Source organism: Stigmatopora nigra, chromosome 18 (assembly GCF_051989575.1).
Source record: "Stigmatopora nigra isolate UIUO_SnigA chromosome 18, RoL_Snig_1.1, whole genome shotgun sequence".
NCBI classification, from domain to species: domain Eukaryota; kingdom Metazoa; phylum Chordata; class Actinopteri; order Syngnathiformes; family Syngnathidae; genus Stigmatopora; species Stigmatopora nigra.
In genome coordinates, this window is record NC_135525.1 from 2,076,830 (window position 1) to 2,096,247 (window position 19,418).

The 19,418-nt window shown below is 38.3% G+C and overlaps 1 protein-coding gene across 2 annotated transcripts; it reads right to left on the reverse strand.

The window, feature by feature from the left end:
- Window positions 1–1,099: 1,099 nt before the first annotated feature.
- Window positions 1,100–17,520, reverse strand: LOC144211907 (zinc finger protein 518A). 2 transcript variants are annotated; one of them, XM_077739465.1, is made up of 3 exons: window positions 17,199–17,520; window positions 13,195–13,398; window positions 1,100–5,363 (listed from the first exon to the last, which is right to left on the reverse strand). In XM_077739465.1, exons 2-3 carry the CDS (start codon window positions 13,326–13,328, stop codon window positions 1,499–1,501), a joined length of 3,999 nt encoding a protein of 1,332 aa, XP_077595591.1. In that variant the 5' UTR covers window positions 13,329–13,398; window positions 17,199–17,520; the 3' UTR covers window positions 1,100–1,498. The 2 variants fall into 2 exon arrangements, with proteins under 2 accessions (XP_077595591.1, XP_077595593.1); XM_077739467.1 differs by lacking the exon at window positions 13,195–13,398 and having other exon boundaries at window positions 17,199–17,518.
- Window positions 17,521–19,418: the final 1,898 nt, after the last annotated feature.

The window sequence follows — 19,418 nt, forward strand, 5'->3', positions numbered from 1 at the left end:
GCCCCCTTCCCGTCGGTCTAAACTCTAATTTGAAATAATTTGTGAACAATTTTAGGTGTTTTTATACTCACAACAGGAGGGAATTATAGGATAACATTAAGATAAAATGACGAAGTTGCTTGGTAATTGCTTGTTCATATTGTTTCAGTTTTTGTAAGTAAAGAAATATTGTTGTCATAAGAACTTTACCCAGTTTGGTCGTTGTCATGGAGACTTGACACTGATTAATTGGATTTCGCCCAAAGTGTGGCCGTTGCCATGAAGAATTGTCACCAATTAATCAGACTTTGCCCAACGTTTGGTCGTTGTCATGCAGACCTGCCATTGATTAATCAGACTTTGGCTGTTGTAATAGAAAACATACTATGCCCTGTTTTCCTATATAAAGATTGATCCACTGTTCATTCAGAGAGGATGACATACTGTGAGCGGTTCACAGCTGTTTGAGCTTTCTCCCCCATTCTGCAGTCTGGTAATAAACCTGTTTCCTATTAAATTGATCTCAATCTTTTATCACCTGCTCCTGAAGTTGTATTTCAGATCTATCAAGTGTGTGTGTGTGTGTGTGTGAGTGTGAGTTTGAGTGTGTGAGTGGTGTTTGTGAGTGAGTGTGTGTGTGAGAGAGTGAATGTGTGAGTGTGACTGAGTGTATGTGTGTTTGAGTGAGTGTGTGCGAGTGAGAGCGAGTGCATGCAAGTGCGAGCAATTTCAAGCGAGTGAGAGCGAGTGCGTGCAAGTGCGAGCGATTTCGAGCGAGTGGGAGTGTGTTTGTGTGTGAGTGTGTGAGTGAATGAGTGAGTGAGTACATGAGGGAGTGTGTGCAAGTGTGCATGTGTGCGTGTGTGCGTGTGAGCGAGTGCATGCGAGTGTGTGTGTGTCTGAGTGTTTGAGTGTGTGTGTGTGTGCATTCGCCATGGTTCTCCTTTCTCGGGCTGCACAAGATGATGCAGCGGGCCAGATTTGGCCCCCGGGCCACCACTTTCACATCTGTGACTTAGCAGTACTTGCTTGACCGCCTTATACGTAGCATAATGATGCTTCTGCAAGATTTCATCTGGGTAATGATTTCATCATTTCTTCTGATAAAACTGGGCCCTGGTTAAAATTTTACAGTAATTTTAATCAACACAAAAAATATCCATTATAGGCATAAAATGGCTTCTTATACAAACATCAAGAGACCATGCTGGATAAAATAAAACACAACTTGAAACGCGTGATAAAACAAAAACGGAGCGGTGTTTAAACTTTGAACCAAACCTAAAAGTAGACATAAAATTGTGTTCGGGGAATTTTGTGCTTTGCCATCTTGATGAATTACAACAAATCATATTCACAGTTAAAAAAAAAAAAACAATGAATGACAGATTATTACACCTTTTCCAGAAAAAAAATATCTCCTACAAAGCATTTTGTATTTACAAAGAGAAAGGTCACACAATGTACATATATCAATCTCTGATCATCTGTCACATACCTGTTCACCTAAATAAAACTTTTAAAATAGTTTATTCCAGTCTCTAGTTGCCTCCATGAGATGTCGCTGGCCATGGCCAATCCACTGTTCTTGGTTGCTGAATAGACGACCACAGAACCAGCAGTCAAACATTGCAGTCTTTAGTCTACTGCTTGATAATGGTTCTACAACTTCATACTTTTTTTTGTTTATTTTCCTGAGCTTCAGTTTGAGAAGGAAACGCTCTTGGACTGAACTTTGAGCAGCTCGTGGTCTTGGTGCGTTGCTTTGTTGTAATACATCTTCAGTCATGAACTCCCCTCCGAGGGTGCCAAGCTCAGCGAGTGCTTGAATTGTTTTCTGTGACAGTGACACTTTAGCAACAGCTCCCCTGTGTCGATGAATTATTTTCATAATACTAGTCACTTCAGGAATATCAGCATCTGGATGATTTAACACAACCACAGGTTGGTATCGCCGGGGGCATTTGATTTGCTGTAGACAGTTGTATGGGACAAGTCTAAGTGTTCTTTCAATGTCTTTTGATACTGGATTCCAAAACATAGATTTGCATTTTTCAATCTGCATTTTGGTTGAGAGTCTTCTTGATTTATGAACTGTTGTTCTCAGCTCATCAAACAATATTTTCTTGCACAGCTTTCTTTGACTTCGAAGTCGAATAGGCCTTGGGGCCAGCTGTGGCCTATCTACATTGCTTGGTTTGATCAACAAAGGCGTTGATTTAACGGCATTTTGTGTAGGTTCATGCTGGGCAATGATCATTTTTAGGTTGTTGGTTAACTTGGCTTTTTTGTTTGAAGAGATAAGAAAACACTGGGTTGCAGGTGAATTGGCAAAAACGGAAGGTTGTGCATTTGAGAAGGGTGAGCCACTTTTAAGCAGGTTCATTGCAGGGCTGACAATTTTATATATAACTTTGTTTCCATTTTTTTCCCTGGTGTGGCAAGACTGGGGGATGGGTTTTACTTCGTGTTCATTAAAAAATACTCTCGACTTGGGTGGTGAAACATAGCGGAGCAAACATGTTTGGCGACCAGTCTGCAATTTAGAAGATTTGTCAACAGAGCCCACAGGCAAGGATAGAACAGTTCTCGGGTTGAGTGGCAGTTTTGCACCGACCTGCATGTGGCCAGGGCTGGTGTGCCTATGAACTAATGGAATTGACTTAGGGACCAAGTAGCATGTCCGCTGTTTGTTAGACATTTTGTATATGGAATTATTAAGTGACGAACTTGAAATAAGAGCAGATCCTTTTAATTTGGGGCTATTGATAGGGAAGTGTGGAGAAGCACTAGCTTGCAGTGAAGAAACAAGTGTTGTCATTTTACCACTAAATATCTGCTTTCCTTTTGTAGCTGTCTTTAATTCGTTTGAAAGAACTGACACATCAGTAGGATTAATTTTGGTTTCAAATCTAGACTTCATGTAAGAGACATTTATTTGAGGATTTGTACAATTATTAATTAGTTGAAAACTTGGAGTGTCCTTGATTTGCATTGGCAGGGCAAACGTTTTCCGGTTATTCTGTTGTTCATCTTGAAATTTAAGATACTGTGCAATAGACTTTGTTTGTTGAGAGGATGCATCATGGTCATCACATGACAATTCAGTTTTTTCCTTATGAAGTTGTGTAATAATTGCCTCCGAGTGCCGTGCCACAAAACTGCCCACAGAAGACAAAGTACTTTTATCAGTTAAATTATTGCATATAGGAATTAGGTCCTCCTCAACTTTTACAACATTAAAATCATTAAGAACTGAGTCTGCATTTTCATCATCTGTATTAGGACATTCACTCTCTTCTATAGGTGTTGACGACTCAGATGATGCAAGACCAAAATTAGATATGTGATTCATTTCTTTGGGTGCATTAATTCCAGTCATAACATTACTTTCTTCAACCACTCTGGGTGAAATAGTAAATGCATCTTTGGAATAATTGTGAAAACTGAATAGTTTGTGGTTTAAAGACCTTTTTGCTCTCAAGTCAATTTCTCCATATGAAGCAGTGGAGTCCAACTCTTCTGAAAGAGCCAAATTTTCCTGACCATGTTTGAAATCACTTATGTATCTAATACCAGCACTGTGTGTAGTTTCTGGAGAGCTTTGGATAAGGTGGTCAACATTTCTTGTCATCAAACCTTTTCTGATGTTGATTGTCGCCCGCTCATTTATTTCATAATTCTCCATTTTGTTTTTGCTGGTTGAATTAGTTTGCAGTGTCTCTGATAGAAGAGTAAATGAAGCAACCCCAACATTTGACAGATTATCTCCAATTAGTGAAATGCTTGATTTTTTCAAGTTTGATTTGCTATTGAGATCAAATTTATTGCAAGCTGTTTGACTTGGGGAATTTTGATTGTCAATGGGAGAACAAACATTTGTTTCAGAAAATAATGTATCTGCTTTAGAAGTTAAAGAACCATTTACAGAGTAACCATATTTTGCCCCAGAACCACCACAATGAAGAGGAGACTCAAGAGTTTCTTCCTCTTCAATCTTGACTTTAACAGCCATAATATCTTCTGTTGGTACAAAAGAACCACTTTCTGGTTGAGCAGCAAAACAATGTGATGTGGCGCTTTTACCAGAAGATTGATCTTGGTTTTCATCAAGGTCATTATCTTTGAAATATTCAGAACTGGTAGCACACGAGTCTAAAATACACACTGATGAATTGTCGTGAGAGCACATGTTTTGCTTTGCAACTGGTATTACTTTCAGAACTAGGTGTTTTTTTCCATCAACCACTTTAAATCCCATGACTTTAGTAGTACAATTTGGGGGAATGGATATTTTATTCTTGACCATAAGAACTGTCAGTGCATTATTATTGGTTTTGGGGCTATAGCCATCATTTTCCAATAACATTAAAGGTGAGGGTTGTTCTAAAGTCAACGAGTTCCAATTGTCATAGTCCCTTTTTAATGTTGTCCCATCAACATTTTCCCTGGGCTGCTCTAAACACATCTCCGGTTTTATTTGACCATTTTGGTTTGGTGTGACCCCAGGTATACCAATTAATGGAGGTACCGTTTTTGCTTCTTGCTGCTCACATATATTCTTAAGTATATTTTGACAACTTTGTGAGGAATTTGAGGCAATAGCTCCATGTTCTAAAGTTTTCCATACATTTGTATGGACTTGTTGGTTATGTGGAAGCTTGTCTTCCTTGTGACAAATGCTATGTCTTTTAAGGTGCTTCATGGTTGTCGCACAATAACCACAGATTTTACAAATGAAATGTAAAAGTGTGTGCACTTTTAGGTGTTTTTGATGATCCACTTCATTCAAGCTGACATGTTGACAATGGGTACATTTCCAAGGACTCTCATTATGGTAATGAATGTGTTGTACAAATGTGCCTGCGTCCACAGTCATAAACTCACACCAGTTACAGTGAAACTTTCCATTGAGACTGTGTCGCATGATGTAATGTCTCGTAAGCAAAAGCAGAGAATATTGAATTCCATCACAGCAAAGTTCACAAGTGACTAAAGTATTTTTGTGTTCAATTCGGTGACGTTGAAGAGCTGCAAATTCATTTGTAAAAAATCCACAAAGATCACAAGGATAAGTTGGCAAAATTCCTCTGTGAGATCCATGAAAATGTTTAAGAAGATCATTAGGACTGTATGTTGAGTCATCCTTGCATACAGAGCAACCAAAACTTAATATGTTTCCAGAAAAAACAGCCCCTTGCTGCATTTTACAATGTCTCCTTGTAAAACCATGTTGCTTAACAGGTGATCTGCTTTGGTTGCCTGGACGACGGCGTGCCTTTTCTTTCAAATGTGGAGAGTCTTTCACATCATCTACAGACGACATGTTGTATATTTTGGTGCAGAACAGCGAAGCACTTAAGTCTTCGTCCGTAGCCGTGAATCTGGGGGGCAAGAGAGTTTTTATTTTCAAATTCTAATAAACCATATTTGTCATACATGTATAGCCTTACACAACATTCCCATCAAGCAAATTAGAAGGCAACAAATGAGGTTAAGCAGCATTGCAAATTATACAATTGTCATTTATGGGTGAGAGGTGGCTATTTTGATGACTACTAAAGAAAATAAAAGAAGAGGTTACAATAAAATACAGTGGTACCTCTACTTTTTATTCATTTATGATCAGTACTGCTCACAAGGAAAAGCTGGAGCCTATCCCAGCGGGTGACACCCTGAATTGGTGGGCCAGCCAAATACCTTGGTGGTACCTTATGATATGTTCTGGAACTGAGCTCGTATGACGATTTACCCGAATCTCAAATCAACGTTTCCCATAGAAATGAACTAAATACAAATTAATTCGTTCCCACCCTCTGAAAAAAAACCCCACCAAAAACAGGAAATTACAATGGAAAACATTTTTATTGGTTGTAATTCACCATCTACTAACAGAGTAACAAATAACTAGTGGTTATGATGTTTAATAATAAAATGAGATATTATTCAATACAACGGGGAGTTCGCGGATGGGAGAGAGACTTGACAGATGCGTTCATAAATAATTATGACATAAACTTTAAGTTTAACTTATATGAACTTAAATTCCTATAAACACATTTTTTTAGTGGCACTTGTATGTTGAGGTATTACTGTGGAGGGCACAAGGTGGTTGTTGGGTTTATTCTGTATTACTATTATACATATATGTGTAGTAATTCATTTCTTTGTTAAATCATTAAAAGTCTTTCTATTGTTCGGCTCGAGGTCATAAACTGCCGCCTAGTCCACTCTCACATGGACTTCTCCAAGGATTGTTGACACTACATCCACATACCCAGTATCGGGCTGTGAGGGTTGTTGAAAATTTGGCCTGTGGACCCTGAACAACTTCCGGTTTGAGTGATGCAAATAACCAAGTAAAGTTATTGATCGCATCATTTTATGATTTTTCTCTAAATATTACTTAAATCTCCTAATATTCCGCAAAAAAAAATTGTGCTCACACAGACTTTACGTCGGCAAAAGTTGATGCCCTAGAATCCAGACCACTTCTGTTTCGACTTAGAGAAAAATAAGCAACAAAATTACTGTTTCACAACTTGAATCAAATAATAGTATAATCTACAATTTAACGTCCATCATATTTTGATTTGAACCTTGTAATAGTTCCATTTTATTTCTCCTTATATTTATATTCATTTTTCTCTCTCAATATCACATTGTATGACTTCTTGCAATTTCCCAAGGCACACCTGACCATTGCTCACGGCACACCAGTGTGCCGCGGCACAGTGGTTGGGAAACACTGGCTTAGAGAACAATACCCGAAAATGCTATTGAACACACTTCTAGTGATGTGTGCCAATAGCAATATTTTTATTTTAAACAAATTCCTATTATTTCAGGCAATATACAGTGTTCCCTCGGTTATCGCAGTTAATGGGGACCGGGACCACCCGCGCGCGATAAGTGAATTTCCGTGAAGTAGCGTTGCCCCTTCAGAAATGCTGTTGGGTTTATTCTGGATTACTATTATAATAGTTATATTAATTCATTTCTTTATTAAATCATTCTCTTTCTATTCTCTGTATTAATTCATTTCTTTGTTAAATCATTCTCTTTCTATTCTCTGTATTAATTCATTTCTTTGTTAAATCATTCTCTTTCTATTCTCTGTATTAATTCATTTCTTTGTTAAATCATTCTCTTTCTATTTTCAAAGTGTTGCGAGGTCACGAGTAATGCCAAGTCATCTTTAACCTGGACGGCCTGTTCCAGGATGGTTATACAAACAATCCACCCAATCTGGGTCCTTGAGATTTGGTGGGCCCTTGGTGACGAGGCCAGGGCTATTCGGCCAATAACAAGAATGTTGTTATCGTTATGTAACCGTGCACTTTGGGCTTTTCTGTATGTAACCATTATATGATTATGATTATATTATATGATTCTTAGGTCAAGGAAGTTGTATAATTACTCTAATCTAAATGTGTTAGGTCTAGTCTCCTGTTTTTGTTATTGGTAAAATACTTTGATTGTTATTGTAGTCCCAGATGTTGTTTTTACTCATACGTGATGGAATGATCAACAACTCTGTAACTTGTTTTGATTCATGACCATAAGAGTGGGACGAAAACGTCTATTCGAGGAGACGTTCGGAAGTTGTAAGGTGACACTTGCTGACTCTCCCCTTCGGAGGCTTTTATCTGTTGTATCCATTTCTATTTAATTAAATGTCAATAATTGAATAAGATGTCTGCCTGCAGTTATTGATAATTACGGACGAAGGTAATTATTAATGAACCTAACATTTTGGTCCTTCTGAGCCATGGAGGTCAATATACCGGAGCGAGAACCCAGGCGCTGCTGTTCGACATCTGGTAAGTGACCGTGCGCACGGCGTCTTCAAAACCCTTGGTGGGCCGGAGTTTTCGACGGGGGCGCCTGGATTCTCGGCGGTTGAAGACTTTTCCTGCTGGAGGGAGACATCTGATGGATCTCGGGTAAGTCCACATTAATGTCTGCATGTTGTGACGGTGTTTCCAAATGCGTTAAAGGGACATTGTATGTGAGGTCCATTGTGGGCTGGTTTCGCATCCTGGGTGACGGCGACAAAACCCTGTGTTTATACTAGTCAATGGCAGGTACGGTGGGGCACTTTGCTGGAAAGTGTCCTGTGTCTCAGGGGTAGGCACGAATATATTGTACTGGAGGTACAATGTTGGGGCTGGAAAGGGTCCTGTGTCTCAAGGATAGGCACGAATGTATTGTACTGGAGGTACAATGTTGGAGCTGGAAAGTGTCCTGTGTCTCAAGGGTAGGCACGAATATGTTGTAAATGTTGTATGGTGTTTGTGTGGTTTCTGCAGTAAAATTAAGATAAGCCTAGGAAATACAGTTGAAGCGGTGATAATATTAATAATAAATATAATAAAGTTAACTGTGTGAGGCACACGAACTCACTACAAAAAAGTAAAATATGGGAAACACGTGTTGTAAGGTGGGTTTGGATGACGATCCAAAAAAATACGTCTAACTTGTAAGGATTGGAAAAAATTGGAAAGACAAAGCGCTTTAAAATTATTACACAGCTATATTTATGGATAAATAAAAATGGGTTTGCTGGCCAGCTTAAAATGCATAAAATGCAGGATAATATATGCACTAATGCATAGAGGTAATATACATATATAAATAATATGTGAGTGGATAAAAGTGTAACAGCTTGTTCCACAGACACTAATGGCAAAATAAGGCCGGGGAGAAGTTAAAAATACTATTTTGGGAAAATAGTGGGGGTTCCCTCGGATAACGGGGATATATTTAAGACCGTGGCGGCGGGAAAGTACTGTTTGGTAAGGAAAAATAGCAGGGCCTCCTCGGCTGACGGGGAAAATATTTACCGAGCTAGGTGACGGGCGCGGAGGAAGTTTAACAAAAATAAAGGGAGCTAGAAAATTAATGGGGACACTGGTATTTGATTTGGTTAATCCGGGTATGACGTTTTGTGATTACAATAAATTGGGTTTTTTTGTGATGCTTGGGCTTGTATAACAACAATTAGAATGGTTATTTCCAAGTGCTGGTGGTGCTTTGTTAATATAACCTAAATGTACTGTCAATTTACAGCAATGTGATGGCTTATTGCAGCTTGGTTTTTGATCCCGTCCGCTAACGGGAAGATGGTGTTTAAAAAGACAAAAGAATATATACAAAATGATCATTTAAATGTTTAGCAGGGAATGTCACCTGTGTTTTTATTATGCTCTAGACTTGCCAAAAAATGTGTCGACTGCGGGGGAAGCGTTTCTGGTGCAGCGGCTGCTGATTAGATGGGAGTGAAACATGTGGGCCGCGGGGCAGACGATTTAACTGTGTTGGGCTTTCGGGAGCGTTCGGACCGTGTAAACGACTAAAATTTTGTGATCCCTTCCGTGAAGACATTATAATAATAATAATTGGCCTTGGGGGTGCTGAAGCAAACTTGAGGGCAGAAAATGGGTTTTTGCCATATTGTTGTGCTTGCAGCATACATATTCTGGATATATGGGGTCTTGGAAAAATATTGTGATGTAGTTGAATATCGGAAGAGGGGTTAATTTGACGTTTTAATGGTTGTCTTCTCTAAAAAGCGTTGTATTTGGGCACAGGGAAAAAGCTGGTTTGTAAACATAAGATAACAATGCTGTTTTCGCAGCAAGAGTGGAGGTCATAGTTAACGGCTAATTGCGTTTTCTGTTTGGATTTTTCAGAATAAGAACAATACATGGGCTGCAAGAAATGCAAGGTTATGCGAATGCTTTCGCATTGATATTTTGGGTTTTAAAATGAAATGTATTAAGAGGATAGAAAATCTGTTCAGTAAAAGGTTGATTTTGGAAATAAGCTTTGGATTTGGGAAATAGACCAAAATAGTCATTTTTGAGCAATTGTGGATTTCAAAGGGCTCTTAGTGAAAGGAAACTAGCTTTTGGAGGATAAAATAATATTAATACTATTTCAGAATATTTTGATTGTTCAAAATACTTTAATCCAGGAGGTTGGCTGGTTAAAAAAAAAAAAAAAGGCCAGGATGACAAAATTTACAATATTATGGTATATTGGTGACAATAAGGTTTTTAAAACATTAAAGTTTGTAATTAGGAATTGCCTAACAAAAGGTTGATTTCTCTAATTTAATTGTTGTAGATTTTTGTTTTGGTAACAGGCTATGGGAAATGACTCTTGTCTTAGGTAAACATCATATGAGGTGATTTACAAAGTATAGTAGGTATTGAATTATTTGGCTGTTAACGACATCAGATGGGAAATTTACAATGCAATAGTGGCATGATAAAATTCATGGCATTCATCCAAATAATTAGGTGAATTGTAAATAAAATAATTGGTTTAGGATGAGCATATTTTCCCTAAGAATGGAGTAACATGGAATGTTTTTCAAAGTGCACTTGAAAGAACATTGTCTGTTGTCCTGGCGGGAGGAAATATGCTTTGTCACAGGTCATATTGATGACTTTAAGGATATTACGGATTGGATAAGCATTGGTCAATTGATACAACCAAATAACGTTGCTTTTACGGCTTTAAGGGCATGCAAATTGGTGAGAACTTTAGCAACGATGGGGTTAATACGCCTGAATGTTACAGTGATAACGAGTGGCAATAACAAGCTTAGATAAGGGAGGGAAAGGAGAAATTCTCCAAATTCCAGAATCTGGCTTAGAAACAGGTTATGTTAGTCGTTTTGGGTTTTTGACAGGATGTGGTGGTACATGAATTCTGGGAAATTTTGGGAAATTGGGGACCCCATATCTAAAACAAATTTGAGACAAATGTGTAAATAGGCTCTATTTGGCGCTGGATGCACGAATTCTAGTGGGGCCTTTCATGTTTTGAAACAAGTGACGCTTTAGGTAGATGGGTTGTCTATGAACAAAATGGGATGGGCGAAATTCGCTTACAAATTCGGCGTGTTATCTTGGTTCATAGAATTTGGAGTCAAGGCGACGTAATAAAGGCCATAGGCGTCATGTTGTATAAATTAGGCGTGGATGAATTTGTTTTACAAATGGGGGAGATTATTTTATCACCTGGGGGAAAAAAAAAAGTGGAAACAAAATTGGATGGCCGCATTAAAAGGTGATTGGCATGCTATTAAAGGGAATTGGGATTTTCCAAAAACCTGATAGGGGGCCATTAGGTCATGGCGGCTGTGAAAATAAAAACCTTAGATGTGAAACTATTGCCACCTCAATTCGGGGAACAAACAGCTAAACTTATAGCATTAAAAAGGATATAACTTTGTGTGAAACTTGAAGGTAATTTTTTTTACAAACGGTTAAAATGCTAGAGTGGGGGTGTGTATATTAAAGGATCTACTAATGAATGCGGGGTGGATCCAGACCTTCCGGAATGTGGGGTATTCATGGCGTCCTCGAGAATTTGTGGATTTTCTCCGGGTACTCCAGTTTACTCCCACAAAATGAAATTATGGATGCTAGACTGGTTGAACACACTAAATTCTTCTGTTTATGAGTGTGAGCGTGAATGATAGTTTGTCTTTTTGTGTTTTTTGATTGGCAGACCACCGAGACATAATCTATCAATAAAAGATCAATAAAGAAAATAATTTGGGCTTGAGTCAAGGGAAAACCTATGTCTCGACAAGGGGGAGGAGGCCTTGCTACAACGGCACTACAAGGCTTAGGGTTTAAATCTATATGCATACCCACATATCCATTTCAAAAAATACATATAGATTTTATTTTATTTTTATTAGATCATATGGATATCATTCCACGATATGGAATTCCAGAAACTATTTATAGTGATAATGGCTCCCATTTTGTAAATATAATAGTTGTCTACCATCCACAATTGGCGGACCTTATATGAAGTCCTGTTTGGTAGACCTTACAAATTGTTATTATTCACTACACAATGACAATTGGATGATGAGGCGAATCTATCAGAGAAAAAAAACGCACACACCAAATTTAGACTATCAGAGGGAGATTTTGCTTCTCAACAGGAAACGGACAAAGCGACGGTGATTCTTGAAGACTGGATGCTGATAAGCAGCATAAAAGAAGAAACATCGGAGCAACGCAAAGTGGGAGGGTCCTTGTTACTGAAAGGGGACACGGATGCACCTTTCCCACAGTAAGAAGGTTGTCTAAATTGAAACCTTTCAAGAGGAAAAATCCCTAAACAAAGACAAAAAGTCATGTTGAAAACAATTATTGCTTTTGGGGCAATGAGATTAATGATGATTGTGATTCTATTCCTTTCCACAGTAGGGTTGTTTTCTCCAGTTGGAGAAAAAGGCGGAGGCGTTTCAATTGAGGATACACCTTCTTACGGGAGGGTAAACCGAGAAACATACACATTTACATTTAATTAACATTACCTACTAAATCAAATTTCCAAATTGAAAATATATATTTGGACTCGGCGACGTCCCGGTTGCCATACAAGGGGTCAATCTATGGTGGGAAATATGTGTGGTACATTAACAGCAAAAAATTGAAGATTGGGAAAAGCCTTGTTGCAGAAATTGGTCAAGATTGGAAAGCTTGGACTGACATATTAACCTGTGAAATTTATTTCTGAAACAGGGATTTCCCAAACGGGGGATAATTGGGCGCTGTTAATGGAGTGTAAAGAAGGCAAGCACTATGTGGAGCTACTTTGGTAAAAGGGTGGTCTCAATTGAAACATTGAGGGGACGGGTAAGATAAACTTTCTGACTTAATAAAATACGGGAAACACCAATATTAATTGAAAAAATTATTGCTCAGCAAGCAATACCATAAAACTATAGGGAACTCTTTTATATTGGGTTTGACGTCTCCATATGGTTTCAATTGAGACTAAACCATCTTACAAAGGATTAGGATAAAACTACCAGACAAGGGAAAATACGATGGGATCTAACAACTCCCTCAATCACCATTCATTTGGGGAAAAGTGTTTTTACAAATGAAAAAACGTGTCCTACTTGGCAAGAAAAAAAATATTGAAACAGTGTTTATCCTGTTTCACAGTAAATAGGAAGTCAATTTTTCCACTGTTTAATCATTTTACTTGCTTAAACCTTACAGGGCATGGTCTGAAGCTGGGGGCGATAAATGAGACGTGGTGTACCGGCGTTCTAAAACAAACTACACCCCTGATACCACGTTCTGGCCTATGGTGGCGGGGTGGTAGATAAATTATACGACTCCTGCCGAAACGCGGCAGGACTAGGTACTTTGGTCTCACTGCTCTTACCGGTGTCTGTTTTTCCATCCACAGTGGAGGAGATACAATTGGCGGCTCATAATTCGGCTGAAGGGTCGACCCTCCCGACATCGTCGAGAGGCATGGAGGGAAGGAGATCCAACATACATTGATGCGATTGGCATCCCCTGGGGCGTACCAGATGGGTATAAGCTGGCTAATCAGATCGCAGCAGGTTGGGAGTCCATCTTCCTTCTAATCACCCCAAACAAAAATGTGGATAGAATAAATTACTTACATTACAATGTCCAAAACTTGGAAATTATACTGAACAGGGATTTGTGGCCATAAAGGAGCAACTGGCAGCTACCAGTCTGATGGCGTTCCAGAATCGCATAGCGGTGGATATGATCCTTGAAACAGGGGGCGCGTGTGCAATGTTTGGAAAACAATGTTGCACCTTCATACCGAACACCACGTCACCCAGTGGATCTCTCACCAGGGCCATTACTGGCCTGCAAACACTGAACCGCAATATGCAAAAGCACTCTGGAGTAGATACGTCCGCATTGTCAGATTGGTGGGATAAGACCTTTGGAAAATCTAAAGATTTGGCTACATCCTTCGTGGTGACTATAGGCACAATTACCGCTATCCCAACATTGTGTGGGTGATGTAGTATCCCCTGTTTGCGTTACTTGCTAAGCCGACTTATAACTACTGAAATTGCCCCTACAAATTCTAAAGCACGTGAGTTGTATCTTATAGGACGGTTTGGGGAAAGCAGTGAGGTCCAGGAGTACGGTAAATCCGAGGACCAATTGGACGAATATGATTATGTTTTTTCTCTTTCAGACCAGCCATGGGAGTAAGGAGTAGGCGGATAAAATCGCAGTCACCCGACATTACCATTTAGTGATTACTAAGAAATGATTAATAACATACATATTATAAAAACGGGGGAATGTTGGGTTTATTCTGGATTACTATTATAATAGTTATATTAATTCATTTCTTTATTAAATCATTCTCTTTCTATTCTCTGTATTAATTCATTTCTTTGTTAAATCATTCTCTTTTTATTTTCAAAGTGTTGCGAGGTCACGAGTAATGCCAAGTCATCTTTAACCTGGACGGCCTGTTCCAGGATGGTTATACAAACAATCCACCCAATCTGGGTCCTTGAGATTTGGTGGGCCCTTGGTGACGAGGCCAGGGCTATTCGGCCAATAACAAGAATGTTGTTATCGTTATGTAACCATGCACTTCGGGCTTTTCTGTATGTAACCATTATATGATTATGATTATATTATATGATTCTTAGGTCAGGGAAGTTGTATAATTACTCTAATTTAAATGTGTTAGGTTTAGTCTCCTGTTTTTGTTATTGTTAAAATACTTTGATTGTTATTGTAGTCCCAGATGTTGTTTTTACTTATACGTGATGGAATGATCAACAACTCTGTAACTTGTTTAGATTCATGACCATAAGAGTGGGACGAAAACGTCTATACGAGGAGACGTTCGGAAGTTGTAAGGTGACACTTGCTGACTCTCCCCTTCGGAGGCTTTTATCTGTTGTATCCATTTCTATTTAATTAAATGTCAATAATTGAATAAGATGTCTGCCTGCAGTTATTGATAATTACGGACGAAGGTAATTATTAATGAACCTAACAAATGCTTAATTTGAATTTAATTTAAATATAAATATATATAGATAATTTTTATTTTTTTACCCCCCCCCCCCCCCCGTATACAGTACACCATATAGAATACTGGTAGAGAGACTGAAATTCCTGTTATAACACAAAAACTGTAAACTATGTTGTCTCAATGTAATATTTGCATTTTTTCCCCGCAAAAAAACATTTTTTTACTTAAACGGTGACATTTTTTAAATGATATATAGACAGAGGTGCCAAATGTAAAAAAAAAAAATCTGAGTAGTCTGTAGTGGGTAAGAAAAACTTTCTGACCCTTTTTCCTAGTGTCATTAACCAGCGATACGGTTAAAAATGAAGCTCAATATTACGCAAATGTTTGAATCCTTTTAATAATTTAAAGTTTTGCACAAGTTTTGTTATGTATATTTTTGAACCAGCAGATTTTATCACTTTTTTATGTTGACCCATAATAAAGTCCGAAAAGAGCCAAACTTCCTGAATGTTTTTTGTGACAAAGAAGTATCTGTACCAATCACACTATCAGAGAAAAATCTGAGTTACAGAAATAACTGTAAACTCAAGAGAGCCATGACATTATGTTCTTCACAATTGTATGTAAACTTTTGACCACAACTGTATGAAACTGGTGTGGTTTGTAAGCTCCAACAAGGTTAAGAAGCACTGCTTTAGAACAACTCTGGAAATGATAGGATTTGTTACAGAACAAATGACTGGTGGTTTAGTTAACTTTAATAATACTTCCCTGGTGAAAAAAATGAAAATGCTAAAGAGATAGAGGCTACCCATGCAATAGATTCCGAATCGATTGCCACACTGATGTCGCCACAAGACGAATCATTCGTCTGAACTTGTAACTCGGATGATTCACATTGCACTCGTGTTACCGAATTCATCAGGTTTACAGTGCAGTTGAATCAAATGCGGAAGCTGTTGCAATGGTGTGAATTCGAGGCATTTAATTTGGAAATGTGGTAATATTCCAAAATGGTTTCTTCGGAATTTTTTTTTAAGTGACTTCTATTTTATTTTTTATTTCTGGAGTTTAGGGAGGTTGTCCAGTCCCTGAGTTTGCGTTGCTTTTCCGGGTAAACTCGGGGCATTTCGGAGTAGTTGGCAGCTGACTATGTAACATTACAAGGGAATTCTACAATGTACATATATTAGAACCGCAGTCTCCTGAGTCTCAGCTAGTGTTCTTACACATTACCAACAATATAGCAATTGGAATTGGAAATATCTGTCAGAGCATACCTCTCATACCTAGGTTCAATTTAAAGTGTTCAACCAGCCGACAAGCCTGTTTTGGAGATGTGGGAGGAATAGTCTGGGTACCCAGAGGAAACCCACGTAAGCAAGCGAGAGCATGCAAACTCGACACAGTGAAGACTGACTTGGGTTGTATCTTTTTTTTTTTTTTACAAATCTCCTGCCCCGTAATCACTATCAAATTTTTGTTTTTCGAAAGACTTTCAAAATGTTGGCGCCAATGTATTATTCTTTTTAAGCCATGTCCAGTCATATTTAAAATTAGGAATTTTGCAATCCAACAATCAGACTTAGCAACCGATATGGCTATTTTCGGAGTATTGAATTTGGTCACAAGATGAGACAGAATAACCTGTGTTTTCAACACTATCTTGCTTTGTAGCTACAGAAAATAAAATCACTGAGCCAACTTGAACACTTTAGGAAGTAATGAGCATCCTATAATATTTGTAAGCGCAGCATTTGTCACAATTTTTACTGGTCTAAAAATATGGGTATGGTCATCAAAACAGAAAAAAATGGAATAAAAAGTTTAAAGGGGAAAAAAAGTCAGCATTTTTTAAATCCCATATGGTCACATATCTAAGTAAATTCAATCATAAACTAAGTTTTGGCATTTTGATAATGCATTATTTAACATTAGAATGTAGAATCAAAATGTAGGATCAAAATGTCGGCCAATTTTGGAAGGACCACTTTGCCTAAATGCATTAATGCTCCTCACAAAGGTTGACTTACAAAATAATTAGTGAGTATTCAGAGGCAAGAGGAAAAAGTTGTCTCTCACAGTGAAAACACACTAGTAGGAACACAAATATAAAAATGATTAAAATATAAATAAAACGACAGCGTTTTCACACCAGTCTGATATAAAATTGTTGACTTTCTGAGTGACTGGCTGGCAAGTTTAAGGGGCTAATGGGACACGGAATCGGTGGAATTAAAAGATAAAAAGCAAGTATAAACTTGCATGACTTGGCTTAGTGAATGATTCCGGTCATGCATGATGCTTGGAGTTTATTGATTAGTTAGAAAACATGTAAATAAAGGCACCACCCAAGTGAAGCCATTGAAAGTTACGGCGAATTGAAATGGTCTTACCAATAACTTGACGAAACTCCAGGCTCGGTCCCAGCAAGACCGAGCATGATTAAATACGGCGAGGCTGTGAAAAAAACACAGCGAGAACATTTGGGTTTCCTTTCAGTGCTCTGTGGCACGACAGCTACGGCGGCCATGACAGTTCATCCGGGTTCTTCCGTCGATGCTCTTGAAGCTCAAGTGGAAGCGGATGGATATCTCTTGATGCATGTCAAACCAGTCAACACCAAAACATCTTCGCATTTCCTCGGTTCTTAAAGCTTTAACTTGAAATTGGATTAAAATATATCGATGCGTGTTGTTAACCGAAATCCAAGACCGTCCATGTACCAGGATTACAATGTCATGATTGAGTTTGTAGGCATTGAGAATAGGATGGAAGGAGAAGCCATGGCTGATGTGTGCCATTTCCTATTAATTTCAACATGGCTGATTCATAATTTTCAGCCGTCTATTTTTCATTCATTCATCTTTCTTACCACCCATGCTCGAAAGGTTAGTGGGGGTTGCTGTTGCCTAAACCAGCTGTCTTCGGGCATAAGGCAGACAACACCCTAGACTGGTCGCCAGTCAGTCGTAGGGCACACAGAGAGGCAGACGACCAATCACTTTGCCACCGAGTGGTAATCGAACAGGCTGCCAGCACTAAAGTCAGAAAGAAGGACCATTGCAGCATCACCCATCTATTTTTGTATTTTCAATATCAACTATAACCCATTTAAAGTGCATTTGTCTTTGATTTGCGATTGTGTTTGTTATTGTCCTTTAATTTTCTGAAAGATTTTTGGACATAATGCAGACAAGACACAGATCAGTTTCAGTGGTCACTTCTCTATGGTTCATTTGGGAAAATGGCACTCGTGCTGGCCCGGTGGTGCGAGTGGTTAACGCGTCAGCCTCACCCGGATGAAACCCATGCAGGCCGGCGAGAACATGCAAACTCCACACAGGTGGACGTGACCTGGATTTGAACCCATCACCCCAGAGCTATGATGCCGATGCGCTAACCACTTGCGTAACCAGGACGCCCATAAACAATTCATAATTTCAAATGTTATTCTTTGAGAGCCAGAAAGCTCAGAATTTACTTACAGTAAAAATACATGAAAACGTGCATTTTTAGTCATTTCTCCACTTTCAAAGTACAAAAGTCTCGGAATTGTTAAAAAAAATGTTACCCTGATGCTAATCAATGGGATGCATGCTTGCAGAATGGGTTCATTAAAAATTGAAGATTAAAGCGGCTTTCGGTGTAGCGTCCACATTTCAGCTTACAGTTTAGCTGAGCCATACGCAGCCATCAAAAGAGCCTTAGCAGCTCCTAATTCAAGTCAGAAAGCACACAAGGCAAGAAAACTGTAGTTGTTTTCTATTTGTTTAAAAGATATTCCTTTGTTGAAGAAATAAAAACATCACTCCAGTCATACATTAGTCGATGCGTGGTATAATTCTGACCAGGAGAAGAGCGTTGGAGGCAGCATGACAATCTGTTCAGTATTTTTTAAACAATTTGACATCGAAACTCAGAATTGTGAGGGTTATTTAGTAAATATACCTATCATCCATCAAAAAGTAGGAAAAGTGAATATAATTCCTTTTTAACAGAAGATTCTTACGCCATCTATCAAATTACTTACGGGACCCAGAGAGCCTTCTAACCACCTATTGCTAAGTTTCCCTGTTATCAATAATAACTCAGTGATACCCACTGGTTGGATAAAATATCCCGTTTTTTTTTGTTATGTGTGTGGTTTTTCTCTTTTAAAGAAGAGGGCTTGGCTAAAAAAAAATATATTTGGCATCTTGTTTGAGTGGATATTGTTTAATTCTCAGTCAGTATCCATTTTTATCTCGTGTCATAATTTCAACCCACTCTGTTGTGACAATGTCAGCCCGCTCCAACCACAACCACGTAGTGAGTGCCTTTCCGACCTGTAGATACAATCAACAGTTGTCAAATGGTGAAAAAAAAATAAAAATAAAATATGAATACATAAAAAATTTAAATAATAAAGACAGTTAAAAAAATAAAGAAATAATTATAATAATACAAAAAAATGGGGAAGTAAAGTTCAAAGTAAAGAAAATTTACCCTAAATTTAGGCAGCCAATTTGTCAAATTGAAAATTTTACAACTTGGAGATCCAAAAAACAGCAGCTCTTGTCAAATTCCTATAACAATTGTAACAATGCAGTGAGACATTTTTATACAGAAAGAAC

Bases quoted from the DNA above. Each gene is read 5' to 3' on its own strand.
- LOC144211907 (XM_077739465.1), bottom strand. From the start codon at position 13,328: ATGCCAATCGCATCAATGTATGTTGGATCTCCTTCCCTCCATGCCTCT. The intron at 5,364-13,194 runs GTAAGAGCAGTG...CTTGCCCCCCAG, and splicing joins GGATGGAAAAACAGACACCG to ATTCACGGCTACGGACGAAG.